Source organism: Condylura cristata, unplaced genomic scaffold (genome assembly GCF_000260355.1).
Source record: "Condylura cristata isolate star-nosed mole 26May11 unplaced genomic scaffold, ConCri1.0 scaffold00018, whole genome shotgun sequence".
Taxonomy (NCBI): domain Eukaryota; kingdom Metazoa; phylum Chordata; class Mammalia; order Eulipotyphla; family Talpidae; genus Condylura; species Condylura cristata.
The window spans coordinates 18949776-18975896 of record NW_004567119.1 but is presented as its reverse complement, the minus strand read 5'-3'; the positions used below and the strand labels follow the sequence as shown (position 1 = coordinate 18975896).

General features: G+C 38.5%; 1 protein-coding gene across 2 annotated transcripts; it reads left to right on the top strand.

Annotated features, from left to right (window-relative positions):
- Positions 1-623: 623 nt before the first annotated feature.
- BNIP3L (BCL2/adenovirus E1B 19kDa interacting protein 3-like) lies at positions 624-21105 on the top strand. Of its 2 annotated transcripts, none has more exons than XM_004685378.2 (6): positions 624-821; positions 7244-7427; positions 11578-11650; positions 16189-16292; positions 16393-16542; positions 18388-21105. In XM_004685378.2, exons 1-6 carry the CDS (start codon positions 722-724, stop codon positions 18434-18436), a joined length of 660 nt encoding a protein of 219 aa, XP_004685435.1. In that variant the 5' UTR covers positions 624-721; the 3' UTR covers positions 18437-21105. The 2 variants fall into 2 exon arrangements, with proteins under 2 accessions (XP_004685435.1, XP_004685436.1); XM_004685379.2 differs by lacking the exon at positions 624-821 and adding an exon at positions 6391-6503.
- Positions 21106-26121: the final 5016 nt, after the last annotated feature.

Here is a 26121-nt window from a genome sequence, read left to right as displayed (position 1 = left end):
AAAATGGCTTCCCACGTCATGTTCCAGAAATAAATTAGGTGTTAGGATTTGGGTGATCATTTTCTCCTCAATGTTCCTAAAATCCTCCCTCCCTACCCCTCTTTCTTTTTCCTAACAAGATGGCACGTATGTCTTTAATTAAAGTTTTTGAAACTCTTTAACAACTGAAATCTGGCCTGTTTATACTGTTCCCTGTTCAGTGTCAAATTTTCACCAACCTTGTTTCTGGTTTAAGACGGGGTGCTGCTTCTTTGTGATCACGACACTTACTACCAAAGTGAGTCCTAGCTGATAATTAAAAAGAAATGCTCAAGGATGAAATCCTGATTCTCTAGTAGGTAGGTGTAGGAGGCTAGGTGCAACACGTAAGCTCCTCCCACTTCATTACACAGTTCACCCAATCCTCTACCCCAGTTCCACTCGCTTAACTCACTCCATCGCGCTAGCAAAACTGACACGCAAGAATTCATACCTAGTGCGCGTGTCAGCGTGACGGCCGCGTCTCCACGTTCGTGGTCCGCCTGGGAACGCCCCCGCCCCGCCCCGCCACGCCCCACCGCTTGTTGTGTTGTCATCACGTGGCCCGGGCGGGTCCTGACGTCAATGGGGGGGCGGGATTGCGCAGGCGCAGAAAAGGGGGCGGGGGACTCGGCTTGTTGTGTTGCTGCCGGAGAACCAGAGACAGTCTCGCTGTGGCCGCAGCTCCTTTAGCCGCCCGACGATGTCGTCTCACTTAGTAGAGCAACCACCGCCCTTGCACAACAACAACAACAACTGCGAGGAAGGCGAACAGCCTTTGCCCCCACCAGCCGGCCTCAACAGTAAGTGCTGGGCGGGCGGGCGGGCGGGCTCGGGGAAGGGGATGGGGGAGGAGGAGCTGCTCCAGCCGCCGCCACCAGCTCCGCGCTGGGGGCGGGAGGAGAAGGCAGCCCATTGGTCAGGGCCGAGGATGTGCAGGTGACTGACAACTCCCGTCACCTGTCAGGAGGAGATGCTCTGTCTACCTCCTGGCCGGGCTCTTCTCCCTTTTGGGGTCTTGGGCTGGGGACTGCTGCTGTTCGCTGACGTGGAGGGCTGGTGGCTCCGGAGGGAAGGGGGATGTACCGACCCCACCTGTAATGGGCCCCTGAGCGGAGCCAATCCGGGCGTGGAGGGGCGGGCTTTGGGGTGCGGGTGGGCGGAGCGGGCGGTGGTGGGGACGTGGGCTGGGATGGGGACGTGCGGCGGGGACGCTGGGGGATGGACGCGGACGGCCCGCCGAGGGGAGGGGGCGGCCGGGAGGCAGGTGTGCGGCTGGAGTGGGCCCTGGGGCGGAGGACCCCACCCGGGCGGGGCTCGGTCATCCCACCGGGCTCTGAGCGTGAACCCTTTGCTTGAGTTTCTTTGTTAACACGGGCGGGTCAGAATAATTATTTGGTAATTTAGTGGTTACTGGTATCATGTATGGGGTTGAGGATATGTCACCTTTTTTTTTTTTATTAGTTTTTTTCTGAGTTGCTCAAGTGAATTTTTTTATGTATTATCCTAAACGGTAGGGTTGTATGTCCCGTAAGTCTGCTTGTGAACAGCCTCTTGAACCATAAACAAGGTTGCACAAATCAGTGTCTGGGCCAACGAATTTTCAGAAACGGGGTTATAAACTCACACAAACGATTACAAGTTAACGGGTAGTATTTGAGTTACCACCAACTCCAGTGGCTTTTCATAACATTCTGGTGCTCAGACATGTTGTCCTAGGAGTATTCTAAGATCTGTTTAGAGCGCAGGGTGTTCTTGGAAGGGTTCTTGCCCAATCCTTTTGTAATTCATTTCATGTGAAAGAGGTGGTTGGGACAGTTAGCATATGGCCTGATGAAATCGTTCAAAAATCTTTTGGATGCTTAAAGGTCACTTAAAGACGTTGCAGTAGCTTTCATAAGAGGTTGGTGTTTCAGCATGGCCTAAAAATTATTTGGGAAGAGAGTTCCTGTCCTTACAAGATGGAAATAGACTGAATATTTGAACATATTTTCATTACTTTTTTGTTCCGACTCCATCTTTTGATGACTAAATTCCTTAAGTGTTCACTTTTTAAACACTGAGTGACTTGTTCTAGGATTTAAGACGTACATATTTTCTTTGGTATTAGGATTTATGTCTTAAATGGAACTTGTTTTCGCTTATTAGTATGTATTCTTAAATTATTTACTCATTTTTAGCATAGCCTATTAGAAGCATGGGGTTTTACAACGGGAAGAAACTTTAGGAATAACTACCCCTTGTTAAACAAGTCTAGCGTAAAGTGTGTTCAAGTTCACAGCAGCCTAAGCTGAGGTCTTTCACCCAGTCTAGTGTTCCTTTCAAATTCTTGTTTTCAGTGGCCTCAAATCCCCTACTTGTACATGTTTTTTATTCACTTTGTATGTTGTTCCATTTGGTGTACAGTGGTGTCCTGCCTCTTTTAAATTTTACTAAGTGCTTTCCTGTGATACTTACAGGCTACCCATTGGCTAGTGTATGTACCTGAATTCACAGAAAGCAAAGAGGTTCTAATTTTTCCTTTGTCACTTTAATACAGAAAGCTCTATGTGAGCTATATGTGATGGTTTATCTCCAGGTCTGACAGGCTTGTGATGTCCTTGCCAGTCAGTTGCTGCTGTGTTTATATTAGCTCCTACAGAACAGTCAGTCAGCCTGACACTAAAAGGTTCCTCTGAGAAATTGGCTAGATGCAAAGTATTTTATTTGGAGTAGGGTAAGGTGTTTTTATTTTAAAGATTTATTTATTTATTTATATAAAAATTGGGGTACAGGCCAGAGGTAGGGAAGGGGTTGAAAGGGTTCACCAGAGACAGTGTAGGGAGCAAAACAGAGCAGGCAGATAGACTGAAATATACTGCTGAGGGGAGCAGTGAGTGAGACAGGAGAGGTCTGCTGCTCCGTGTGGGTCACCTCCCTGGCAGGCTATGGAACTTGTGGTGCAGTCGCTTGGGATAGCTTCACAGTGTTGTGCTTTAACCCCTTGTGCTACCAAGGAGGCCCTGGAGTGAGTTTTTTTTTACAGTTACTGAAATGTTTTCAGGTCCTGCAATGTTTAATTACTCCCCTCTTGCCTTTTATACTTTTTTTTTTTTTTGGCTCTTTATCAACTGGACTGAACAAAACAATAAGTCTTACTGATTCAAATGATTCTTGGGCATTGGAAAAAACAACTTCTTCAGGAGTCTGATACTGCCCAAATTGCTGATAAGTTGAAGTTCCTTGTTGAATAACGTTATATATCTATGAAAAACAGGAGATGAACTCTTTGTACAAATTATCTCATTTGGGACTTTATCTTTAGTTCAGGGGTCATAGCATAGTTTTAATAGCAGCTTATTGAAAATTTTGGAAAAATGAAACTTTTTCTCAGTTTCCCATTTTAGGGGCACTATTCACTTTGACTCCAAATTACTGGACAAATATCTGAACTACTTCTTTTCAAGGTGAAAAGGACATTTTCAAGTTTAAAGTTGTTTTATTCTTAGAAAATTAACGATTTATGCCATAAATTCAGTAACTGGTATAAGGAAAAGTTGAAGTAATGGTATAATTACTATTGTTTAATGTCAGAGCTACAGTCTTTATTTTTTTTCCTTTTGTAACTCTTCACCCATTATGTACTTGCTTCCCCTATACAGCAAGTAGACCTTTAAGTCTGTGATGTGAAATTTCAGTATCTCCTAATACTATTTTAATATATAAGTAATTGGTGTATAAGTGCCTACTTTGCATAAAAAAGGTCAACTTTTTTTTTTTTTAATAATAGTGTCAGTGACTCTTACAGGTCTGAACTCCAACATCAGATACTTGAAATAAAATACATGGTTTGAGGAAAGAAGATAAGACAAAAGGAGATATATCATCAATGTTTAGGATAAAGGTTATGTTTGAGGCCTTGAAAAGTTGCAGTGGGGGGGAATGAGAAAAGTTCTTTTTCTCCCCCCCCCCCCAAACCTCAGCTCTCCCCACTTCCCTTCTTGCATGAGAATTGAACTGATGGTTTTAAAGCTGTAAAGAGTATAATACAGTCCACAGTCATTGAATGTAATCACAGCTAGTGGGCCAACCTTTCCACATTTGCCGTATTAGAGAATGTAGAAGTATGCTTATTTCAAACTCTTTGTCAGTTCTCAAAGACTTACTAGGAATTTGCTCATGTAATTTCGGTATAAGAGAACTGTTTTTAGCCTGTACATAGTCTTTCAGTATAATTGAGATAGCCTTAGTTTTTTGTTTTTATTAATTTTAAAGTTTGGTTATTAGGAGGAGATTTCCCACTGAGTTTTTCTACTTTGTATTGCTTGGACAGCACAATCCTTCTATCTTGCCTTGTTTCCTTTTCAAGTCAAAGGGGACATTGAGGATGGTAGAGTTGGAACATTAAGAAATTATTAAACTGAAAATCAGGAATGAACTAAGTGATGAGAAGGCGTTTTTCCCCATTTTACTTAGAAGGTAGCTACCATGTAGCCTCATAATGAATATCTGTGTGCATAGCTGTCTGCAGCACTGTTTATTTCCATCATTGGTAATCCTGGAAGAGAATTATTGAGGTAAAGGAAATATAATTCTCTAAGGCTTTGCTACATTACCCTCCAGATTGTTCACTGATTATAACAACAAATATTAGAAACAATCCTATAGGTAGTGGTAACCATTGCCATTTGGCTAATGGTTAGTCTTTGTGACGTTTGCAGTGTTGTTCAAAAGATAATATTGACATTGAAAGACATCCACAAGTTAGATAATAATGCTTCTTACAGGAAAATATCTACAGTAGCATCCAGTTATAAAAACAAAAGTTATATATTTGGGGGGACTCTAGAAATTTACATATGAAACTTTCAAAAGTGGTTTCCTTTGGGAGTAAGAATATTTGGTTTGAAGAAAAGATATTAATTTTTACTTTATGTACTAGTGTTTATGTAAGTTATTTTTGAAGCAAATATTAGAGTATAAGAAAGCAATTAGATAACTTTCAGTAAACTTTTCTAGATATGTCTCTTCAAATTCCCAGTTATGTATGATTGCTTGCATATTTTTAATGCATGATGTAAAATTTAGTTAACTGATTTGGAAGCCCTTCAAATAAGTAAGGTCCAGAGAGCTGATGCTGTGAACTAGCTTTTTTCTTCTTTGATCAGTTACTTCAGGTGAGCATAAATTATATTTTAGGGAAATTGCCATTACCAGAAACCTATACTAACCTTCTGGTTACTTATTAGTTCTGCCTCTGCAGGGCATCTCTGTCTTGTGGGCTTTTTTTTTCAGTTTATTTTACATACTGAGTTTTTATAGAAGAATCATTGATCTTTGTTTAAAATAAATTTGAAGCTCCTAGAAACAATGAGACTAAGAGAAAACGTTCATCATAAAAATCCCTTGCTCTGTTTCTTTGTCTGGTTAAAAATATTTTGCAGATCTCTAAATTTAGGTAGGCTTTGGCATATTCCATATACACTCCAAAGGCACCCAAGATATTTAAATTACCTTCCGTGTCAGAGCAGTCTTAGCTATGCTAGTTGAGTTTACTAATCTAATTCAAGTTCTGTCTACTGTGTGCCCACTGGGTGTGTGTGTGGTGAAACCATGGAGACATCATCAAACTGTTGTTTAGCAGACTAATCCCAAAAAGTTAGCGGTGACTGTGGGACTGCAAGAAGTAGTGGGACTGCGTTGGAGGAAAGGGGAGGGAAGGGTAACTTTTTATTTAACAAAACACTATTCTAAGTACTAAAATAAAAACTCTTAACTGACGTATATATAACTAAGCAGCTCCTGTTTACTAGTGACCTCACCTCTACTCCTATATTTAATCCTCACAGCAGCCCTTGGAGGCAGGAACTCTGTTATCTTTGTTTAATAAATGAGGAGACTGACGCCCAGAAAGGCACACAGACAGTCAGTGATGGAGTCAGATTTCCAACCAGATCTACCTTTGAGCTTTTCCTTCATTTACAGGAGAGGTTAAATTCACTTCTGAATCTGGAATAGTCATTACCTCAGACTGCATTTGCACTTTGAGCCTTCTTTGGTGATTATTCTGATCTACTTATGGGAGACTTCTTTCTAATGCTCCTGCAAGTTTGGAGGAATAGTCACAGCAGTCTGCGTGGGTGCACATTTTCTAAAACATAATTTATTGTTAGTAATGCAAATTATAGAAAAAATATACCACTCTGTCTTTTGTGGTGATGTTGGTTTACTGGCCACTCTTATCAATTCATATTAAAATTAAAGCACCTAGTGATTTCAGTGAACTCATCAGCCAGTAAATATTTTCAAGATGTGTCCACATGACCAGTGCCACGTCCCCTTTCGCGTAGCTCCACCCCCTTCAGCTGTTCGCCTGAGAAAGCTGCTGTGTTGCCCGTACCTGTGACAGATGCACAGTTGTTTCTGCTCCAAGCAAACGAAGTTTCATGAAAACCCTAGGAAATAGGAACTCACGGGAGAAAAGAGTGAAGAGACAAATTCACAAGGTATTTTTAGTGCATTGAAAAGGCAGAAAGAATGGAAAGAGTGAGGTACAAAGGACTGGTTTGTGGAATAGAGATAAAGCTTTTTCCAGAACTTTTATATTATTACTTGATTTTAGTCAAGTGCCAGCTGCACTCACACTCCAGATCTGTATGCAAATTGAAATTGATCTGATTTAAGTCACTTTTCTGGGAGCTTCTTGGTTGTTGGTACTACTAAGCATGTAGTTGTTGACTTAGACTTAGAAGGCCTTTATGAAGTTTCTAAGCATATATTCATTTCGTTTGTGGAGAGGATGTAACTATAGCTGGAGTAAACTATAGGAAAAGATGTTAACTATAATATATACAATTGAAATTTTAAAAGTTGGTAGCATATCTGGTAATAAAGTAGCTCTTTGTTTTTTGAAAAGCAGCTTCAAAGTTTTCTGAATCATGTTTATTGTGTATAAACTAAATTTTAACTAGAAAGAAAATTGAAGATACATTTTCTAAGATACTAGTTTGAGAGTTTCAGATATGTTTGGTTCTTAGAGTTGATTGATTGCATGAACTATTTCAGGAACAGAAATATATAGATTTTTAGGCTTAGTTGTTCTGTATTTATTTGTTTCAGAATACTTTTGCATTTGGTTTCAAGTGAGTCCAAATTCTTATCTGAGTTCCCCGCAGTCACATCTGTGTACACACGACAGGTTTCAGTTTTGCTGTGGTTCACTTAAGTTATCTGACTTGTCCAACAGGTTCCTGGGTGGAGCTACCCATGAATAGCAGCAATGGAAATGATAATGGCAATGGGAAAAATGGGGGGCTGGAACATGTGCCTTCCTCATCCTCCATCCACAATGGGGACATGGAGAAGATCCTTCTGGATGCACAACATGAATCGGGACAGAGTAGTTCCAGAGGCAGTTCTCACTGTGACAGGTAGGTGAGATTCGTGTTTTGGTAGCATTCAGGAAACAGGTGGGCTACAAGGCTTATCCCTGTTAAAAAAATAAATTTGCTTATATCTTTATTTAACAAAAGATAACATCTCATTTATTGCAATTTGTATATTTATGCCAGACAGCTAATTGACCTGTACTTGAGTATCCACCATTCTTCCTTAGACTATATCAGTTTCCTTATTTAGATTATATATTTTTTTCTTTTTTTTTCTTATTTGTGCATACAAGAACTAGGGTACAGGCCAGAGGTAGAGCAGTGGTGAGAGGATTCACCTGAGTCAGAACAGGGAGCAAAATAGACATACCGACAGACTACACTGCTGAGGGGAGCAGCGGGCAGGTCAGGAGAGGTCTGCCGCACCCTGTAGGGCACCTCCCTGGCCAGGGATCGACTTGGGTTGAAGCAGCTGCGGCCAGCTTTGCAGCATTGTGTTTTAACCCGTTGTGCCACCAGGGAGGGCCCATAATGTTTATTTTTATAGAATTAATGAAATTTTCTCTTGTCCTTTTGTTTCCCTGCTTTACATACTGCATTCGGCCTTGAGTACAGCAGTCCCTGCATATGTCTGTCCTTCCTTCTTGATGTGGCCCCCGAAAGGCAAGGTCATGTTTCATCTCCTTGGTACCCTTCAGAGCAGGGGTTTGCGCGTGTAGCAAATTCTCAGTAAAGTGGGAAAGGTGGAAACTGCAAATTAATTCAGTTGATAGTAGTATTTGTGCAAAGTCTGCAAAGATAGTTCATTTTAAAGACCATTCAGAGTTTTTAGAGGCAGCTTTATTTCAGACCTCATTTTATAGTATTTAATTTGAGGACACTATTTCCATTGACTAATGATTGCTTATGGTAAGGAAAATACAGAGATATGTATTAGTAGAATGTAACGGAGTTGTTCTCTTTTTCCTTTATTTTAGAGAGACTAAGATGTTCATGACATAGTGATATATTTTGCAGAACTTAGATCAGTGACAACCAGATAGCTAGCACTATGAGGTACTTGGATAAACTTCTGGTTAATTAAGCGTCAACTCATTCTAACTTTGTAGAAAATGTGCCAGAAAAAGATTAAGGAGACATTTAAAGATGTAAGTCATGACTATCTTCTAAGAGATGAGATTTTGTATATTTTTCTTCTGGATATTTTTGTACTTTATAAAAATTATGTATGTAACTCTTGTTTAACAATCCTGCCTTAAGATTCTCAGATGTTACCAAGACAGCAGAGGATTGGCTTGCTGGCTAGGGGATTCTTGTACATACTCACCTCCATCTCACCTCACTTTTCTCTGTGCTGCCTAGAGCCCGGGGTGTCTCTTGTCCGAAGCAGAAGTAGAGTAGATGACTCTTTTCAGAAGAGTTTGCCATTGACCCCTATAGCTACAGCACTAGTTTGTGTTTCAGAATGAAATATTGTTTTATATTTATATGATTTCTGAAGTTTCTACTCGTTTATAGGTCTTTTGATAAGGTTTTTACTATGTCCATAAGGTCTATGACCCTTCATCATTGTTCCCAGTGAGCCTGTTGACCACGTAAGCTATCACTGAGCCTGTGTCTCTGGTCTTTGTTTTTTTATATGATTGCAGTTATACTTGTGTTTGGATGTGAATTCACCTCTTCACAATCATGTTTAAGTTAGGTTTCTGAACATGTGATGAGAGATCTGGCAAGTGCTTTTGACCACATCCCTGTCAGCGGATGTATCTTTACCCTCTGCATTTCTGATCACTTTTCAGAGGAGGCCTCAAATTCTTTACTCAATAATATTCTGTTGAAATACCTGATTCATACACTCTTACCATTTAAAAATATCTTCAGGGCCTTGCCTGGTGGTGCATCAGGTTAAAGCGCGGCACTATAAAGCTATCCACACGCATTCAGTCCCCAGCCAGGGAATTGACCCACGTGGCGTGGTAGACCTCTTCTGACCCACCCACTGCTTCCCTCAGCAGTAGACCTGCCTGTTCTGCTTCCTACTCTGTCTGGTGAATCTTCTCAACCCTCTGGCCTACACCCCAGTTCTTGTATGCATAAATACATAAGTCTTTGAAAAATAAAAATGTCTTCAAAATCTAGATCATACATTTAAAATCCATGCATATATTGGTAATTGTTCAAAAATGTTTCTTGTTGGAAAAGTATTGTGATTGTTTGGATATTAAATCCATAGTTTAACTCTGAATATTTTCAGTTTAAAAAGTATTTCATAGATATGGAATATGTTGGCTTTCAGAAATAATCCTTACATGTTTTTGCTTTGCACTCCATTCTATTGTAGGTGTTTTCTACCTACATACTAGATTCACCAAAGGAGCTTTCAAGAGTCCCATTGCTCAAATTCCATCTCTACAGATCCTCATTCTGTTGCCAGGGTCAGGTAGAAGCATGAGAATATTTTAAAAACTCTGTAACTGATCCTACTAGGAACCAGGTTTGTTAGGAATGTGTAGTCACTAGTAAAATATTTAATTTTTTGTAAGTGTGATTGGTGTTAGGGTTAAAGCAGAGTATAGAAGGTTAGTGCTTCTGTAGATTCTTGACTTTGTCATTCTAGTGCTTGGATCTGGTCGTAGCTGTGTAATGCTGGCCCTCAGCTTGGTCTCTGGCAGCAAACCCAGCTATGTTTTGAGCATGACAGAACTGAAGATAAGAAGAGTGCCTTGTTGTACTTTGTTCCTATGACAGAAGCCTGAGATCTGAGGTGCAGGGAATGAGAGGATGCATCACTGCTCACCAGTGGGGAGCAGAACAGGCACATTTAAGGGGAGCTGTGGGCAAGACAGGAGAGGGTTGCTGCTCCGTATGTGGGTTAGCTCCTGGCTGGGGAGCAAACTCAGGCTTTGGTGGTCATAGCTCTGAGACTTAATCCCTAGGCCACCAGGGAAGCCCAAGCCTCAGATTTCAAATTCAAGTTTTGTTTTATAGAGAACCTTCTTTTCCCTTTTCCTATGTAAGTAAGTATGTCATTTATAAGACACCCTGGCCATGTTTTACATGCTTTTGATAACTGTAATCTTTAAGCAAGTAGAGCCTTTTTTTCATCCCTATTTGAGTTTACATGTGGGAGGTCTAAGTGATGATTTGCTGTAGTTCAGAAGGACCCATTGATGAACCTAAGGCTAGAACCTAGCACTTTGTATTCTTATATTGTGGTAAGGACAGTTCGTGATCTTGTTTTTTTTTTTTGTCTAAAAATTTTCCTACCTGTTCTGAGAATATAGTTTCTACTTTTCATTAAAGACTACATACATGTATAAGCTTATATAATTCACCTTGAGATACCTCAAAGCAAATATTTTTCAAATAACGAGAATGGTGATTTCTAAACACTTTATCTAATTACTTCTTTATACTCTTAGTAATTATCAGAGATCCCAAAGATTTTTGTTTCTGTAGGTTACATATTTTGATACAGATACAAAATAAAACTGACAAAAATTTAAAATATGAAACTTAAATATATAGTCATTCAAAAGTAACAAACTCAGTTTAATATTAGCAAGTTTTGAAAATTAAAAATAACTATTTTCCTTTACTGAAAGATTAGCAGGATAATGACATTATTTTATATTTCTCCAAATAGCTATAATATTTGGCTCAGTAGAAAGCAGTTGGATTCTCACCTGCTTTTTCCACTCAATCCATTTTGATACTAGACATGATGTAAGGTATATACTCATGAGAGAATGAGAGTGAAAAAGCAAGTAAATCCTAACCTTTTGAGTCTTTCTGCAAATTGTTTCCACACTTTCAGAATTGCTGATGGTGCATAATAGTGAAAAAGTTTGGATAAAAGAACTCCAAACTGGGTTTCTCAATTTGAAGATAAATATGTCTTTACTGGAAAATGAATAAAACTTAAGAAAGTGTGGCACTTTTGTTTCTTTAGGCATACCTCCTTTGTAGACTTCTTATTGCAAAGAAATTCATCACCACAAAATGTAACAGAACATTTTGGAACTAAGAGTGCTCAATTTAATTTTTTCTTGCATATGATACATTTTCTACTGATATGCTACTTCTGCAGAATTATTTCAGTATAACTTTTCATTTTCTAATTTCCAGAATGGCCTCATTGATTTGACAAAAGTGAGAATAAAAACTAATGGCTAAATTGTTTCTTTTTTAGCCCTTCCCCGCAAGAAGATGGGCAGATTATGTTTGATGTGGAAATGCACACCAGCAGGGACCATAGCTCACAGGCATGTGTCTTTGATTTACAATAATTAGGAAAATGTACATTTTAAAATAACTGTTTTGCTAAAGTAGCTAAAAGATAAAGACTTTTTAAAGTAGCTTGAAACTCTTAAGTTACTCAGTTTATGGTTTTGGATGACATTGGTTGTCTCCTTTAAGACTAAGATCTTGACCTCCATCATGCTAACCAGATTAGAAAAATGCTTGTTTGTGATGTGTCGTTTCCATATTACAGACTTGCCTCTTTAGTTTGTCAGAAAAACTGTGACTGTGGTTTTACTGAAGTTCATAAAATAATGAAAATGAAGGTTGCTTTAGAACCATGTGTGAAAACTTTTTCTGACTCTGGAATCAAAGCAGTGACTTTTGAGGTGAATTTCAACAGGTAGAGATGAAATGCATTTAAATTAAGTGAGGTTTCTTAAGTTGAAAAAGATAAATATAGTTTGAGTTGATGTTGAAAATATAGATGGATGTCGTGTTGAAAATATAGATGGATGTCGTATTGAAAATTTCCAAAGGTTATTCATTATAAAAATTTATGGAACTTCATATCCAGCCATTAACTTTTTAATGTTCAGTCACCTAAAAGTGTCAGGATATAAATATGTGAGGGCAGGATTCATTGTTTTTCTCTCCGGTGTTAAGGAGAATATTTGTTGAGTGAATGTTTAAATGAATTCTGACTTTGTTTCGTGAAGTTAAAATGGCTTTTTCCCTTTCCACTAAAAATATACATGTTTTAATACTTAGCATGTTATCCTGGATCTACCCCAGTATTCTTTGTTTCAAAAGGCTGCACAGTTTCTCACTACTGTGACTTTGCTGTTTGTGTTACTCTCTGAAACCTAGAAAATCTGTGGGTTTGAAACCTAGAAAATCTATACTTTGTCTACAAATTTATTTTATAATGAGCTTCATATTATAGAGAGGTTAATGGTAGAGAGGTTGTAGTGACGCTCTCATGTATAAAGATGTCTGGTGAATTAATTGCCACCGTATGTCCGTTCTGCCATGTACAGTAAGCTCTGACTTATGAAAAAGATACATAAAATTTCCATGGCCGAAAGTATATATACTAAGGAACCCCAAGATAGAAAAATGAAATAACTCTTTGGAGTAGCCTTGCCTGAGAAAGATGTATTGAATTCAGACTGTCTTTGGTACAGACAAGTCGAAATCTATTATTGGCATTGTCCAGAATGTATTTTGAGAAACATTTGCATAAGATAGTTCTGATTTCAGGTAAGTAGGAAATAATATAGCCCTTGGGCTCCCTTGGCGCCCCGCCCCACCCTAGCAGGTAGAGCTCACAGTAGCGTATTAGACTGACAATTCCTGTATAGAGAAATGAATTCATTTAAGTCGACTATTTCACAAACTTTCTTGACCTTACACCTCACTGCTCTTCCCTAATGCCCTACCTGGTGGAGTACTTTGATAAGCGCTATCCTGGCTCATTGAGTGGCAGGTATACAAATAGGCTTCACTGGTCATGAATTCAGGTAGAATTGTAGAGCTGACTGCGTCTATTTGAATTCCAGAGGAATTTATGATATTGAGGAAAGAAAATGTGAGACTGTTGGCCTCCAGGCCAGCTTAATGTAGGATTGCTAGTGTGATTCTTAGCGAGTACCTGATTGAACCCTGGTTATCATCAAGCATTGGCCAAGCAGTGTTGACAGTCAGATCAGTCAGTTTAAACAAGGTTATGTTTTTTGAAAAAGCAATTTTAATTCCTATAAGAAAAAGAAACCATTTTGGAATGGACTTTTAATAAGGGAGGAATTAGTAGGTATAATTCAAACTTTCAAAAAGTCCTTTACATTATTTTTCATTGAAGAAGAAAAAGTAGCTAAAAGGGGAAGGTTAGTTTTTCCCTAAAATTAGAAGCAAATTTGGGTTATAAAATAGCTAAAGAACATTTTAACAAAATACTGTCATGGTACTTGTCCTTATTGAATATTTATATACACGTAGATGAGGAATAGGTAACATTTTCACATGTATTTAGAGGAAAAGCTCTACAAGTTAACAGGTATATTCTAGGTGCTACATTTAATTTTGTTTTTTAATTTTTATTTTCTTCTATCTTTGCCCAAACTCTTGTGTTAAAGGCTGTCAATAAATCATAACATAAATATTTTTGAAAAATTTTTTCCCAGTTTTATTCCCCTCAATCCAGTGAAAGAGAAGTTTTGTCCTAATTAAGTTACTTCTCTGTGATCTCAAAGCAAGTAATTGATAGAACCAGCATTGAAAAAAGGCCATCTGGGCTTGTGTTCCCTTGTTCCTCTAAAAGAAGGAAATACCAGTCAGGAAAGCTGACAATGTTGAGAATAAACAAAAATATGTCCAGTGAGTTATGGTATAAGAAAATCTAATGCAACTGTGAGAAGCATAGGAGCATTCGCACTATACTTTTGAGGCTAGTCCTCAAAAACGTTTTTGTAGCAGAAAATGTAGGTTTTCTTTTAAAGTCATTTTTGCACTATTTCTGGGGGCAAAAAACTAGCACAGTGTTGGGCGTCACTGGATGACACAGACTGAAAACGTTCTCCTTTTCCCTCGAGTAAAACTGTAATTTATCTTTTGCATACATTTTAATAGACACATTTAGAGACCTAAGAGAACTTGAGATGGACTAGAGAAGAAAAAAATGTAAATGATTAGATGCTAAGGGGACTTCCATGGGAGAATATGCTGAAGTCTTTTATCTAAGTAGATATAGGTGTACACAGTGAGTTATGGACTCATTTTAAAGCATAAGTTTTAATTAAATTGTTCTTTTTACCATACTCTGGAATCCCAAGAGTCAGAAGGCAGTTTAAAACCTGAAAACTGACAAATCTAAGATTAAGAAAAGCAAGCACAGGTTGAAGGAAAATGAAGAGAGCTTATAATTCTTATTCTTAAGGTAAATACACTTGGGGATTTAAAATATATCTCTCTATATAGACATATGCCCATATATAGACATATACATATACCATATAAATAGTCCACAGATTACTTTGCTTCACTCAGAAAGTGAGCCATGGGAGACCACAATTGGAAACTGTAAAGAAAATTGGCCTACTGTGTGTTGATTATAGTAAGATAATGTGTATATACAAACTGATCTGTAAACAAATTGTAACAATTGTTTTTGATATAGGATATTTTCAGATTTACTATAGGAGTCGTAATCCTGAGTGGTCTCAATATGCAATGAAAAATGCCTAATATTGAAGACTACATTGTGCCTTGTGGTGGAATTTGCCAAATCCAGCAAATAAAAATATCACCAAACTAGCAAAAATCTGAGGATTTTTCTCATTTACTCATTTTACTATCATTTTGATAGTCTCTGGATCCAGGAACTCCCATTTATTATCTGAAGCTACTTTCCTTCAGCCTCTTTGTCAAAGAGAATTAGGCCTTCCCAAAAAAGAATTGCAAGGATATGTCCAGCTCTGCATTTTTAAACTACCTACTGAAAAGAATAAAAGCTTTGGTCAAAGAGCAAATCCTATTCAAACAAATAACAAAACAATTCTTAACATTGAGACTGGTTTGAGGTCATAATACCACATTCCTTAAAACTGAATAAATAGGTATGTCATTTTTAGGAATTTCTCATTCCTGTGGGCTTTGTTGAAAGAGACGCTATTGAAACTTTTTGTTGTTCTTGGCCTGCAATTGTAGGTTATTACTAGCAAGAAAAGGAATTTCTTTTTCATTTACTTGATACAAAAGGTAATAGATTCTGACTCAGTATAAAATTATTCCCAAAAAGTTTGACTATAGTAGTTTTGACTAACTTTTGGGAACTGTTTGGATAGTGATTTGTCTTAAAAACTACAATCTTCCCAAGGAGCAAATTTAATGCTTAAGGAAAGCGGCTTTAGAACAGTTTACCTGTTTTTAAATACTGGCTCTGCCACTTACCACTTAGGAAAAGCTGGGGTCATTGTTTAATTTATGTCTTAGTTTCCTCATCTGTAAAATGGAGCTATCAGTAGTTCCTATATTTAGGGTTGTTGCTAGGTAAAAGGTAATGCATATAAAGTACTTAATGTGATGCTAATTGATAAGTATTCAATAAATACTACTGTTACCATTACTATTCACACCTGCCAGTTACTTGTTTTCTTATCACTTTATTTGTGTCAGGATATGCTTTTTAGTGTGTTCTCTTTTACTTTAATTTTGAAAAATTTTAAATGTGTACAAAATAAAGAAAATAATGCGTTGGACCTCCATATTAGCATTTCCCAGATTGAGTAGTTATCAAGATTTTCCACACTTAAGTTAACATTATATATTGAATTACTGCTTTCATGTTCATATTTTGTATATAGATATAAGAGGAAAGTCAGGTTATTTTTTAGATACTAACTGCTCTTAGAACATTTTGCCTATCTTTAAGAAAAATGGCATTTTTTTTTGCATAAAAAATGACACATAACCTGATGATTTTGAATATTTTCTTTAATTTGTCTTCATGTAGTAGGAAGAATTGGTGTTCCTTTTTTTCTTAAAGTTTGACTGTTCTTTCTAGTCAGAAGAAGAAGTTGTAGAAGGAGAGAAAGACGCTGATGCCTTGAAGAAAAGTGTAGACTGGGTGTCAGACTGGTCCAGTAGACCTGAAAACATTCCACCCAAGTAAGTTACTACGTTTGTTTGTGGACACAGTGGACTTAGTAATTTCCAAGGTATTTTCAGCAATGCGTTGCTGACGCCTGCTTCTGATTTTCTTCTTCAGGGAGTTCCACTTCAGGCACCCTAAACGTTCTGTTTCTTTAAGCATGAGGAAAAGCGGAGCCATGAAGAAAGGGGGCATTTTCTCCGCAGAATTTCTCAAGGTGTTCATTCCGTCTCTCTTCCTCTCTCATGTGTTGGCTTTGGGGCTAGGGTAAGTACTGGCAAACTCCTCAGCCCTTTCCCATTCACTTTGTCCTCATGTAAGAGATGCATGTGAAAGCAGTTTGTGTTGTTTTGCTTTTAATGTTTAGTGCAAATAATGTGGACGTAAAGAATTACTAAAGTTGGTACACCATGGTTCACACTGATAGATATTTTTTTTTTTTTAAAGATTTATTTATTTGTGCATACAGAACTGGGGTACAGGCCAGAGGCTCAGGGGCGGCGACAGGCTTCACCAGAGACAGAGTGGGGAGCAGAACAGGCAGATCGACGAAGTACACTGCTGAGGGGAGCAGCGGGCGGGTCAGGAGAGGTCTGCCACGCCATGTGGTCACCTCCGGGGCAGGCGGGAATTGAACTCATGCGGAAGTGGCTTTAGATTCTCAGTGCTGGGCTTTAACCCGCTGCGCCACCAGGGAGGGCCTGATAGATATTTTTAATATTAGAGGGTTTTTTTTCTTACTTGAAAATAAATTGGCCATTTTCCCCCAGATGATCATTTTAAAGTGAGATACTTCTATGCTTCATTTTTCTTTATGGGTTTTAGTAATTGTTTGTAGATTATTCAGAATTAGCTAAAAGTTAAAAGTAAATCAACCTTTAGTGATAAATGCATGGTTGATGAAAAAATATACATTATATAGGATAGATCTTGAGTAAATCTAGTAGATTTGTTGGGAGGCATTATTTTTTTTCTCTATGTAGAGTCTTATTCCTCTACAGTTGATCCCATATTTACCTGTAATTCATTAATTTTTCCGACATGTTAATTTCTTTTTCTCTTGATTTGAACAATTGAAATATATTTTCAAAAGATTTAAGCAGTTAAGCACTAGCTACTACTGTTGTTCAAGACAGGGCTGTTTCTCTCTGTGAGCGTGCCCAGTGGGTCATCTACAGTAGCCAAAGCTACATCATCCTTCCTCTTCAAGGAGCTCAGCATATGGGAGAGAGGTTCACAGTTCCAAACATGGAAACATATTTGCAACTTTCCTGTTTGTCTTTCTGCAAACTTAGTCAGCTTTTGTGATGGCAAGGACAGTGATCACAAACAGCAAAGTGGAAGGTGTTGTGGAGGAAGGGCGTACATGAGTGTTGTATGGAGTTGGTGGAGAGGCAGGGGTAGGAAATTAAATGCCCCTCCAGTATTTAGCAGTCTAGTTCATTTGCCTTCAAGAGATTGATTTTGTACCTTGCAGTATCTCTTCCTTCCATGAAATCTTTAAACTGCTACCTTACTGATACAAGTGTAACTTGCTGCAGATGAATGTAGATTAAAGGGATTTACAAATGCTCATTGATTTCATGCACTGAGGGTTGAGGCAAGTCCTATTTTTTCCTTTTCTTCCTTTGCGCATATCTAAGGTAAAATCCTTGACTGACATGGGAAAATAATATTTTACCCTTAATCTTGAAGAGTTAAGCAGTATCAAGAACACTCTGTAAAGCACTGCAGCTTTCATAATTTAGCGTGTTATAATATTCTGTATGTGACATAGCAGTAGAAGTTTCTGTCCACCACAGAGCAACATTTCAAGGGAGGACAGCTTTGCTTTACTCATTGGAGAGGTCTGTTCTCTCTGACTTGCTTTGTTAATCACTGCCCGTGGGCTGTCTAGTTCTGTCTGATGAGTAAACATCATCATATAAAACCAGTTTGGCTGGCCAGTGACTAGTTTCAAATAAGTCAGCGACAATTTTAGGGTTGGGGAGCTGTGCACATACACCCTAAAGCTGTTTTACAAGGACTGAAAAATTGAGTGTTTAAGTAGATTTCAGCCTGTGGACAAACTGATCCAGGACTTTGAAACCTGTGCACTCTGTTTCCTTTCAGCATCTATATTGGAAAACGACTGAGCACACCTTCTGCCAGCACCTACTGAAGGAAACAAGCCCCTGGAAAAGCGTGTGACCTGTGAAGTGATGTATTGTCACAGTAGTTTATTTGAACTTGAGACCATTGTAAGCATGACCCAACCAGCCACCCTATTTTTACATATCCAAGTTCCAGTAACTCTCAAATCCAGTATTTTATTCAAATTCTGTTGAGGCATTTTACTAACCTCATTCCCTTTTTGGCCTGTAAGACACTTTAGAATTTCCTAACAGAGTTTACTGTTGTTTAGAAATTTGCAAGGGCTTCTTTTCCGCAAATGCCACCAGCAGATTATAATTTTGTCAGAATGCTACTGTCTGTTCCTAGGCCCACCAGACTTAGACCTGCATCATTTATGGTATAAATTTTACTCTTGCTAGATAACTACCATGTCGTTCTTAAGATGAGATCAGGTTAGCAAATGATGTAAAAGCTTTGTTGTTTTGTTTTTCAAAACAAAAGCAAGCTTCCCTAAGCTTGAATTTATAGTTATTAAAAAAACAAAAACAAAAACAAACAAACAAAAAAGACACAAGAAAAAAAATATATCCTGGGCAATAAAAATTATTTTAAACCAGCTTTGGAGCCACTTTTTGTCTCCGACCCGTAACGGCGCCTTTCAGCTTGTAGGAAGCGGGCGGTGCACGTGATCGTTCTGATGAAGAAGAGTGATTACTGAATACATCAGCAGATTTTAATACTGTATGTTGTAATGCTGTCTTTTCTATTGGTTAGGATCTTTCTGACAAGGAGGTCTCAGGCCTGAAATACATGAAATTGCTTTTGGGATGTGTGTGTGTGTGTGTGTGTGTGTGTGTGTGTTTGGTATTTTTATGTTTATTAACTGCATGTGAATTTTTCATGACTTTCTTTAAAAAATTTTTTATTTCTTTTTTTGTTTGTTTGTTTTCCTAAGCAGCAGCTTTGGAATGAGTTCCATAATAAATACAGGCTTCATGCTTTAGGAAGCATCACTACTACTCTGAAGCCTTTAACCTCTGAAGATAATTGTTTCAGAGCTATTCCAAACTCCTGTGCACTTTGAAAAACAAACTTGGGCTGTGGGAACAGTTGACAAGGTGAAGAGCTGCCATTGGTTTTCCTCTGATTTCTCCCTCTTTAGCGTGTGCTGTACAGTCTTATCAAGGTGGCGCCTGTGGCTCTGTGGGCCCTGATCCTTTTCTCGTGTAGCCATCCTCTGTGTTCAAAATGCCTGAAGCTCCAGAACACTCAGCAGTTTCCTTCAGCCATATACTTTTTTGTTTGTTTCTAAATGTGATGCTTTTTGACCAAATTATTAGAACACATCAGGGTCCCATTTATTGCAAGTAGATCTGATTGGATTTCAGGACACAGTGTGACTCCGAGAAATACTAGTATATGTTCTATACATAAATAATTACTGTTAATGATACAGACATTACTCTTGCATATGTAGGGATCCTCGTTAATTTAAACAAGCTACTTACCTATTAAATAAAGGGCATCAGGTTGACTTGAATAGAAACACTATGATAACCAGATATTCTTGTTTGCAGAAATTTTCTTTTCATACAAAGTTTTGTCAAACTGATGTGTTTTAGTGGAAAATAACGAGAGATAAAACAATTTGTCTTTTTTCAAAATATAGTTATCTTTAGGAAAGATTATTCAAAATAGTTTTCAGAGTATTCAACTTTTTCTTTCTAGCATTTTTTGATGTACAAATAATTTTAAACTTTTTGCCCCTTTTAAACCTGAAAGCACTTGATTTGCCTTCTGTAACCTATTTATTTCAAGTGTTTATGTCTGGATTTCTTTGGGATGAAAATAAATCTGATGACTCCCTGATTTTAAAAAGCCTGAATAAAATTGGAAAGGCTGGTAAAGTTAAGAGCACTAAACAGCTTAACTGCTAAAACATACAATTTGTATTGCAATCAGTATCAATGGCAGGGAAAAGTAAAATTAGACTTAAAATAAGAGCAGCTTTTTATAAGCAACACATTAACCTCTTTTGAATTCAGTAGCAGTCCTACCTATAGTGTGATTGAACTTGGTTATATTTATTACTTTTCTTAACGTTGAAATAAATTTAGTTCTGCCCCTTTCTTAATATATCTGTGAAATTTTGGAATCTCAAAACATGAATAGATCACCACAGTAGAACTTACCATAAGATGAAATCATGCAGTATTTATTGATAGCCCTAACATATGGGATAAATGTTTATGTTCCTACCCAGATTTGTATTTTAACAAAAACAGATTGTATGATTGGGAAGGCGAATTCAGCAACTAACAGTTGACATTTTAAGATTAATGTTTAAAAAGCTTTACACCTGTTTACAATTGGGGGATGAATAGGCAGGTTTCTTATGTTTGATGGAAACTGGCTTAAGATATTTATAAATAGAATCAAAAGCAACACTGCACAAACCTGCACAAGGAAAAAGTGCATCAAGTTATTTTGATTGCAGTAAAATATTCACTTTTTAAACAATGGAAATTGAAGACTTGGCCAGTCAGTTGAACTTGTACTGAACCAGTTGTTGAAATGATTGGAATTAACTGAGCCAAAGTGTTTATGCATTCTTCATCTATTTAGTTAGCACTTTGTATCATTATATACAGTTTACAATACCTGTATAACTTGTAGCGATAAACATTTTGTGCCATTAAAGCTCTCACAAACCTTTCTCTGTCAGTATATCATTTTATGGGGTGTGTGCTGCCTGGGAATTTAGAGGAGAGGAGGCCTCCCCTGCCCCCTGTCTACACTAAATCCCATTACTGAGTTCCTCAAACATTAGAGACTAACAGTGTGCCGTGTGTTCTGGGGGAGGAGAATATTCTGCCTCATCCGTTTCCTGCTGTCAGGGAGACAGGCACCACACAGTGTATTTCATTACGGAAGTATGTACCAAGTACGAAAGGACCCCAACATTGAAAGCATTTGTTCATCAGATAGCATCAGAAGATTATTCACAGAGGCCCTCCCTACTGGCACAACAGGTTAAAGCACAGCACTATGAAACTGTCATAGTCACTGCAGCATGAGTTTGATCCCCAGCCAAGGATGTGACCCATGTGGCGCTGCAGACCTCTGCTCCCCTTAGCAGTGTATTTCAGTCCATCTGCCTGTTCTGCTCCCCACTCTGTCTCTGTTGAATCCTCTCACCTCACTGCACCTCTGGCCTGTATCCCAGTTCTGTGTGTATAACTAAAAATTTAATTATTCATAGAGGAGGTGATACACTGAAAGATGATTGAGTGTTCAAGGGCCAGAGGGAATTAAAAGCATATTAGTAAAGGGAATGGCAGCAACTGACTTAGGAAAATGTATGCTGGAAATAACCAAGTTTGGTGTTAGAAAAGAGGATGGGTAGAAAGAAACCTGAAAATGTAGGATAGTTTTAACCAAATTAAAATTTCTACACTTTTCTAGAGTTGAGTTTATTTGTATAGTCAGCAGAGAGATAACTGAGATTTAAGTTGTAGAGTGTGAGAAAGTAAAGAAAAAAGTCACACAGGACAGGAGATGAGTCCCTTCTCTGGGTCAGATCAGGGCCTGCCTGATCTTCAGTTGTAACCTAAGGATGGGAAAGGCACACCAGGCTAGATCTGGAGACAGGAGACACTAGAAGTTGAGGTCAATGGTGAGAAGATGATACAGGGAGGAAGGAGACTTGTGTTCTTTTTGGCAGTGAGAACCTAGAATACTGATGCAGCATAGGTGGAGGAGTGGTAGGGGAGAAAGGCTTCCAGTTATGGATACACTGAACCTAGTTTGGACATATCCAGTAGACACGTCTTATATAGAACTGGAGCTCAGAAGAAAGGTCTGGAGTGGAAATACTTTCAGACATACCCATCTATATCTATATCTATACCAAGAAGAGAGAACAAAAGGAAACAAAAGATATATGGGGGCAGATAAATAACATCCTGCAAGAGAGTGGAATGGACTAATAAGTACAGGAAATTGATCTTGGAAAGGGGGAGAGGCTTTTGGAACCATTGAAAGTTAACAAAATCCAAACATTTATGATAAAAAAAAACTAGACAGGCCAGGAGAAATGTTAGGCATCAAGGAGTGACAAGCTGAGAAAATTCGTGTCTGATGGCCTCCTTTGTCCATGAGGACTAGACTTTGAAGAAAGGATGGTGATAGATGCTGAAGGAAGTCAGGTTCCATCATCTGATCTGAATGGAGACCAGAAGTAAGAAAGTGATTCTTGACATCTTACTGAGGCTGCCATTGTTTTCTTAGTACAAACAAAAGCTGCCAAGGCCACCAACTGGAAGTTCAGAGTAGGCAACTACCACCTTTCAGCCAAGTCGGTGCTTTTGAGCTTTACCAATCACAGATTGGACTAGATTTCTTGGGTATATTAGTAAATTATGGCTCAATCTGAAATGCAGGGTTGAGAATAGATGACATATAAATACTACCTTATGTTCGTAGTAAAACAACATGTGCTTGTTCTAATGATTCCTTTATGCCTTTTGGTAAATGCACCAAATAACCAGGATGCAAAGAAAAAGCTATAAATTGTGGCTTTAGGTGAGCTAAGATAGTGAATCACAAATATTTCATCTTTATTAAAGAAGCAAGCTTCATTCTTGATGTGTTAGATTTTATGGGTTCTTGCTCAGGCATGATTTATTTTACCTCTCCACCATAAGGAGTATGGAATTGAAAGTATTAACACTTGTAAACTATAAAATTTAGTGACATCTTCGGGGATTACAACTGAGAAGGAAAAAGACACAAAATGATGTAAAAATAAACATTTAAAAAGATTTAGTGAAACTTTAAAATGTGGGGAAAAGATTTCATAAAGATGGACAGTCATGTTTTTTGCCTACAATGTTGGAAATGCAAATATTAAGTCATAAAATTAGCCATTTTATAAATTCAAACCAGGTTTTGCCAAAGATAGGATTTCTTCCTTGGAGAAAACTAAAAGCATTCATTAGAATTTACTGGAAAGTTATAAATAATTGTGAAGACCATCTGAGGGTGTTTTAAAATTTTTTGAATAAAGCTGAGGGATGGATATATTCAGTTCTTAGCCTTTGAAATATCTGTCTGAAGTTTGCCAAGTGAATTAGTTTTGGAAATTTGGGGTGAGGGTAGAGGACTCAAATCCTATCGTGATTTGGTTACCACTTAGTAAAAAATACACATCCTTTACACTTCCTGTCATTCTTTGAAATGTTCTAAAAACAGACAAAAACAAAACCCTCTATCTCCTCAATCTCAATTTTACCTCCACTCCTCTCTACTCCCACTTCTAGGGTGAGCGTGGGGATATTGTGGATATATTTTTTGCGCGGGGATATTGGGATATTGTGGATACATTTCATATGGAGACAGTTTTCAAAAAGAGCTCTGAAGCCATTCTGCATAGCCAAGCCTGGGTGTCACTGGTGTGAGGTGTGTGGGAGCAATGCTCTTAACCCTGCTCTTAGCCTCAATCACGCCAGACTTACGACCTCCAGACCCACAGCGTAGCCAGCGCCGTTAGACATTGCCACTGGAAAGGAAGCTAACCCGCAGCTCCCTTTTTCTTCCATGTATCTGCCTTGTGTCTTCTGTATGAACAGCATAAGTGTCCCTTAAATTTTACTAGTTTCCATTAGATAGTGTGCTCAGGGGAGAAGCCCTGAGGAGGTTCCCTGTGAGCTAAGAGTGGAATGAGGAGGAAGTCAGCTTTGTAAACATAGGAAAGGAGAGTGAATTTGATGTGCGTTTTATCTGTTCAATTGCCCAAACCAGAAACCTGTCAATGTTTTTTCTCCACTTACTGCATCATTCAGTCAGGCCCGGAACCTCTTAACCCCACCTTTGGAATATCTCAATTTCATCTCCTTTCCCACCTTCTACTCACCACCTCAGTGCCTGCCACACCCCACTGCTTTCTTGACCACTGGGGGCATATTCCAACTGTACTTTTCTTTCAGCCACAAATACAAATCTGTCTCCTTTGAAATCCTTAAATAGTTACCCAGGTTTTGAAGTCAAAGTTGACATCCGTTCAAGTTGCTGCCAGGCTCTCCTCCTCTTCATCTCCAATCTCCATCACTTCCCACCACCCCACTAGAGTCAGCTGGAAATTATCTTCATGTTTTTTTGTTTCTTTTTAAGATTTATTTATTGATGCATACAGAGCAGGGGTACAGGCAGAGAATCAGTGGCAGTGAGGACATTCACCAGAGACAGAGTGGGGAGCAGGACAGGCCTACTGACGAAGTACACTGCTGAGGGGAGCAGTGGGAGAGACAGGAGAGGTATGCCACGTCATGTGAGTCACCTCCAGGGCAGCTAAAGTGGCTGTGGCTAGCTTCTTAGCGCTGCGCTTTAACCTGGCGCACCACCAGGGAGGGCCCAAAACCCAAGCTCTTCTAAAATGACATGGGTCAACCCAATTATTTAAAATCCCCATTGAACCAAGAATCTCTTCTAGCTAGGTGCCTTGTGAATTTTATATTAGAATTATCACATGCAAACCTAGCTCTGGGTGGTCATTTAAACAAACATTAAAGAGGATATGAAGAAAAAGAAACTCTTGGTAAAACAGTCCAGCCCCCATAGAAGTTTGTCAAAGCATTAAAAAACAGGCCATATCTAGCAACTTCACTCATAGGTGTCTATCTGAATAGAAAAGCACTAATTTGAAGGGAGACAGGTACTCATAGGCCACAGAATATACAATAACCAAGTTATAGAGACAACCTAAGTGCCTGACTAAGATGAGTAATAAAGATGTGGTAGATAAACAACAGAATGTACTCAGCTAGAAAAAGAAAATAAATACTCCCATTTGTGACTACATGAAATCAGAAGGGATTACGCTAGAAAATAAGCCAGATGGAAAAGACAAATACCAGGTGATTTCACTCTTGTGTACAATAGACAGAAAAAAAGCAAAGGAATGGACAAGCCCTAGAAATCTGATTGTAAAACAGGCTACCTGAGGGGGAGGGAAAGACGGGAGCAGAGTGGAGAGAGGCCAGTGGACTCTGGTGGAGGAACATGTGTGTCGACGTTGGGTGTGGTGTGGTAACACACTTCCGAAATATAGGTGTGGTGGAATAAGCCAATGTTACCTCAACTTAAAAATAATACGTCATCCTCTTCGTCATCATAGGATTATCATAGCAGGATTGACCTGGATAACATTAAACATGGGCTGATTAATTTTTGCCATGTAACATTATTTATGGTTGGATTGAATATCCATATGTATTTCAACTCTTTCTGAAAGAGTTCATCTGTGCTTGTATAAATGATAAATCTTCCAAGAATTCATGTCTGGGGGTGGGGGGTGTTTAAGGGTAAGAACCACTTGAGGAAACAGTAGCAGCACTTTCTGCCATGTTCGTCATGTGAGTCAACAAACAAATCTCCACTGGGGAAGAAGTTGGGGAGAGGCAAACTATGGACATGTTGAAGGAGCATTTAACATGGACCAGACTTTGAATTTTGAGCTCTTAATGTTCTTTAACCCTCACAGCAACCCGTTTGATGTAGCTGCTTTTTGGTTTTATAGAAAAGAAGATCTGGGTTTCATTTATGGTTCATTGATGCAGGTTTCTGCCCGGCATTCTTACAGAACAGCTTTTGAATTCCTTTCGGCTTTTGTCTGTAGCTGTGTGGCTTTACCACCAAGCTAATTGTCTAACGTAATACACAGTACCCGGATGA

What these genes read in the sequence shown, in the direction of transcription:
- BNIP3L (XM_004685378.2), top strand. Translation starts at nt 722, where the DNA reads ATGTCGTCTCACTTAGTAGAGCAACCACCGCCCTTGCACAACAACAAC. An exon ending in GCAGGGACCATAGCTCACAG is followed by an intron (nt 11,651 to 16,188) that starts GCATGTGTCTTT and finishes TGTTCTTTCTAG; the next exon opens with TCAGAAGAAGAAGTTGTAGA. An exon ending in GTGTTGGCTTTGGGGCTAGG is followed by an intron (nt 16,543 to 18,387) that starts GTAAGTACTGGC and finishes GTTTCCTTTCAG; the next exon opens with CATCTATATTGGAAAACGAC.